The sequence below is a fragment of the Astyanax mexicanus genome, chromosome 8 (genome assembly GCF_023375975.1).
Source record: "Astyanax mexicanus isolate ESR-SI-001 chromosome 8, AstMex3_surface, whole genome shotgun sequence".
NCBI classification, from domain to species: Eukaryota; Metazoa; Chordata; class Actinopteri; order Characiformes; family Acestrorhamphidae; genus Astyanax; species Astyanax mexicanus.
The window spans coordinates 31,859,471-31,863,914 of record NC_064415.1 but is presented as its reverse complement, the minus strand read 5'-3'; the positions used below and the strand labels follow the sequence as shown (position 1 = coordinate 31,863,914).

The window sequence follows — 4,444 nt, the reverse complement described above, 5'->3', positions numbered from 1 at the left end:
GTCAGCACAGAATGAGAAAGCTGCACTTGCAGAACTCTTGAGGCAGAGCAATGCATGGATTCTCACTTGGTATAAGAAGTTTGAATGTGTCTGATGTCCTTCAGAAACTGTAAGTAAGCTTGATTTCACTTACATACTGTGGTATTGAATTCATTTATTAAAACACACTGGCTTTATAGTGTTTTATTGTATATGTTATATAAATTTTGTTTTAACTTTTTGTCTCTGTAGGTGACACATTATGTTTTGCAATAAGGGATTTGCAATGATTCAACTATATGTGGCTGCCTTACTTCCTATAATATTAGGTACTGTTTAATTTACCAAAAATATATTAATAATATTTTGGCTAAACATACTATTCCTATTTACTTAATAAATGTTTAAACGGTTGTTTTTTTAGGGGTCACATCAAACGAGGACATTGTCTTTCTGGAAAGAATCAAATTCAGTCATGTTGGAGAAAATATTAGTCTAACGTGCAATTTTACATCCCTTGATGCAACAGCTACTGCATGGTTCAAACAGATTCCGGGAGAAAAACCTCTTCGTATCGTTTCTGCCTTTCGTGCTGCATCAGTTGAATTTGATAACGGTTTTGATAAGAGAGGTCGCTTTATTGCTTTAAGAGAAGCAAACAAATTTACTCTGAATATTACAAATGCAGAAACTTCTGATTCTGCTATTTATTACTGTTCAGTTGCAGCTTATGCCAGCATTGGATTGGGAGCCTGCACAGTTTTAGTCCTTGAAGGTACTGTATGTTCTAGAATGTTCTAGAGGCTTTTTGTTTGTTTTTTAATACAAAAAAATGAATACTGCACTTAATAATACACTTAAACTTAAATAAAACACAACATATTGCTTTCATATTTTGTATATACACCTTTTGTTGCAGATCACCCTGGTGTTTTCCAGCCTCCCGTATCAAATCCTATTAAACTGGGAGGAAATACATCTCTAGAGTGCTCAATACTCACAAACAGATGTTCCGAAGATCACAGTGTGTACTGGTTCAGACACGGATCAGGAGAATCTGATCCAGGAATCATCTTCACTCATGGAAACAGGAGTGATCAGTGTAAGAAAAGCTCTGAGACTGTTTCTCCTACACAGAGCTGTATCTACAAACTCCCCAAGAACAACCTCAGCCTCTCTGATGCTGGAACTTACTACTGTGCTGTAGCTGCATGTGGAGAGATACTGTACGGGAATGGAACAAAACTGGACTTTACTGGAGGTAAGATCAGATATTTTAATATTGAAGTCATTGGAGGGCATGAAATATTCTCACACATGTTTATGAATGTTTATAAAAGTAGTATCTTGTAGAGGAAAATGGACATGAATGAAATGTATGTACTCACAGTAAGCCGTATGATGATTACATGTGGTTTAGTGTGGTGTCATACAGCATCCTGTGGTGAATTTTGAGAATGTAGAGTTACAGATGTACTGTAACAAAGTAGCTCTTGGCTTCAGAGCACATTGATTTGCAGCACAACTGATACAAGAATACACATTTTATAATGTAATATATACATATATATACAATACTGTGCATAAACCATTTATCCCAGCAATGAGTGTTACTGCCTGAAACACATCATTATTATTTGAACATATGTAACTTACTTGTAATAAGCATAAATACAGTACAAAGTAAGAAGAATTTCTAATATTTTTTTTTTTAATATTTAACAAACCAGGTGTTGATATGATGATAAATTTAATTATTGCTAGACTCAATACTAGGATAGCTTTTGAGATGCTTGGAGATGAATAGAGTGATTTAAAATAATTACTTCTGTATTTATTCTAATATACATGATTTACTGAACAAACTTGATACTGCCCAGATAAGGAGATTTTAAAAATTGTTCCAAATTTTCACAGATTCACAGACGTAAAACACATATATATGTATATATGTATATTTATATACTATGATAAGAGGAATTTCGTTTTCAACACTTAATAATAATGTCACAATGAAACCAGGATACTGAAAAATATAGTTGTATCAAATTCATTGTTTTAAAAAATATTAGCAAAAAAAAGTTTGGGTAATACTTTTATTACCTTAAACCTTTTAGCATCTTTAGAGAATACCCACATATGATTTTCTTTTTATTAACAAACAAACCTATTTACATTTAATTTAATTTATTTATTATAGAAATTCATTACATTTATTTCATTTTGTTAAAAACAAAAGTCATTTTTTATCACATGGCCATAGTTAGCCCTTTTTAGAGGGCCAAAATGAGTCCCAACACCCCTAAAAGTGAAAGAAAAACGTCTTTTTTCAGAAGATTCTTTACGATAAGTAAAGAAATATATCTGCTTTGTTTTTATCTTTATTATAGAGAACTGCGTTTTGGACCCGAAGACCATTATTTTAGCAGCATCAAATATCATATCCTTGGTGGTGATTTTATTTATGTGCAGAAGACGATGCGAAAATCGTCACAAAGGTAAACTGTACTGATGTTATTTGTTGTCTAATTCATATTTATGCTGTAGCTACATTTTTGTAATTTGTTGAAGTGTTATATTTGCTATGCTTACATAATACTTTTTGTTTGCTGAAGATGCTGAAGGCCACACAGTATATACAAACCAGGTAATTACATATGATTTAAATACATTTTTATTTGGAATTTTAAATTCGATTTTGTAACTGTCAATAAATGCTAGAAAATTATACAGTGGTATGAAAATGTTTGGGCACCCCGGAAACTTTTTCTGTTTTTTCTTTATAAATCATTGGTTGTTCATATCAGCATTTTTAGTTAAATATATCATATAGCAGACGAACACAGTGATAAATGAAGTTTATAGGATTCACAGAAAGTGTGCAATAATTCAAAATTAGGCAGGTGCATAAATTTGGGCCCCCGCAAAAAAATTACATCTATATTTATTAGATACTCCTTTTGCAGAATTAACAGTTTCTAAACGCTTCCTATAGCTTCCAATAAAAGTTTCAATAAGATTTAGGTCTGGGGACTGAGATGATAATTCCAGAACGTTGTTTCTCTACATGCAGTGGCGCAAAAAGGGGGTATGCAGCGTATGCGATGCCGGAAAATTATTTCTAGTCTGCACTTTCTGTAAGAGTTGTTTGTTCATGTATGATAATACACAGGAGCGTCCCCTGACCTGGGCTTCCAAATAAATTTCCAGTAGCCCCGAATCGTTTCGCTCAGCTCAGCTGTATTATTAGTGGGGATAATAATCTCCATTTGCCTTTCAGGAGAAACGTCCAATTAGCTTGCTGGTTTTGCAGAGCACAGTGGGCTAGTAAGGAAGCCCCCGCCCTAGCCCCCACCACCGCCTAGCTGGGGAGGATTTTTGAGGGTTTTAGAGTTCTTGCGGGTTTCAGCGCTGATGTTAAAACATATCTGGATATACAGCGATTTGTCTAAAAGAAAGGTAACTAAACTAACCATGTAAACTGTGATGAGATGTTTCTGATAGCTGGTTAAAAAGATTCGTCTCCTAATCAAAACACACAGATCAAGGTTTAAGAAAATAAAACTATATATGTTTAACTTGCCCTGATGTACCTGATCAGCTAATAACTATTTCATTATTAAATTGTTTTTATTTATTTAGGATTGCAGGATTACTGTAATTAATTAAAATTTATTTAGCTAACCAGTTAGCTAGAAGCTAGATGTTGTGGATAGCCAGAATGTATTACTATACTTAGTATAAATGAGTTTCTTAACCCTGGTCTCTGCCATAAAATTGTATGTTTTCATACATATATATTTTTATATTATACATTTAACCGAAATTTCTGATCCGAACAACCAATGATTTATTAAGGAAAATCATGAAAATTAGGAGAGGTGCCCAAACTTTTTCATACCACTGTATGTAAACTTACCATTTGTTGTAGTTTATATTTATGTTTGGTTTTGGCATCTTTTAGGCTGAAAACACTGATGACGTGAACTACGCAGCTCTCAGCATCGCTCAACCCTCCTTCTCAACAAGAAGCAGAGTAAAGAACAGCAGTGATCAGCCTGTGTACTCAAAGGTCTTTTACCACCAGTAGAAGAAGAAAGTTTTGTCACTTTTTTCATGAAACCTACTATGTAAGCAGTAATAATTATAGTTTTTTTTATGCATAATTACTGTATAATTACTGTCAAAAGTGTCTCTGTCAGTTTTTACTCACAGAAATGTTTTTGGAAATATGGGCAGAGTAACATAAAAATAAAATGCTGGTTTCACATGAATTTTTTACATCTAAACATTAATGTATAGTTTTAATAAATAAATAAATGCTTTTTTTGTTCTTCTTATTTTCTGTTGTACAAAATCAAATTTATTTCCAATCAAACTTCCGCACACAAGGAATGATCTGGCATAGCCACGCCCATAACTTCATTGGCCACTTATACTATTAACATTAAAAGTACCTTTCAGG

At 33.1% G+C, this 4,444-nt stretch overlaps 1 protein-coding gene across 1 annotated transcript; it reads left to right on the top strand.

Moving 5' to 3' along the window:
- The first annotated feature begins 226 nt into the window (after window positions 1–226).
- LOC103024083 (uncharacterized) lies at window positions 227–4,235 on the top strand. Its single transcript, XM_022686230.2, has 6 exons — window positions 227–308; window positions 404–754; window positions 899–1,240; window positions 2,370–2,477; window positions 2,595–2,626; window positions 3,944–4,235. The coding sequence occupies exons 1-6, from the start codon at window positions 242–244 to the stop codon at window positions 4,067–4,069; spliced, it is 1,026 nt and encodes a 341-aa protein (XP_022541951.2). The 5' UTR covers window positions 227–241; the 3' UTR covers window positions 4,070–4,235.
- The last annotated feature ends 209 nt before the right edge of the window (window positions 4,236–4,444 follow it).

Excerpts from the sequence above, each read along its gene's own strand:
- LOC103024083 (XM_022686230.2), top strand. The coding sequence starts at position 242 with ATGTTTTGCAATAAGGGATTTGCAATGATTCAACTATATGTGGCTGCC. Across the intron at positions 755-898 it reads CACAGTTTTAGTCCTTGAAG|ATCACCCTGGTGTTTTCCAG; the intron begins GTACTGTATGTT and ends CTTTTGTTGCAG. Across the intron at positions 2,478-2,594 it reads ATGCGAAAATCGTCACAAAG|ATGCTGAAGGCCACACAGTA; the intron begins GTAAACTGTACT and ends TGTTTGCTGAAG.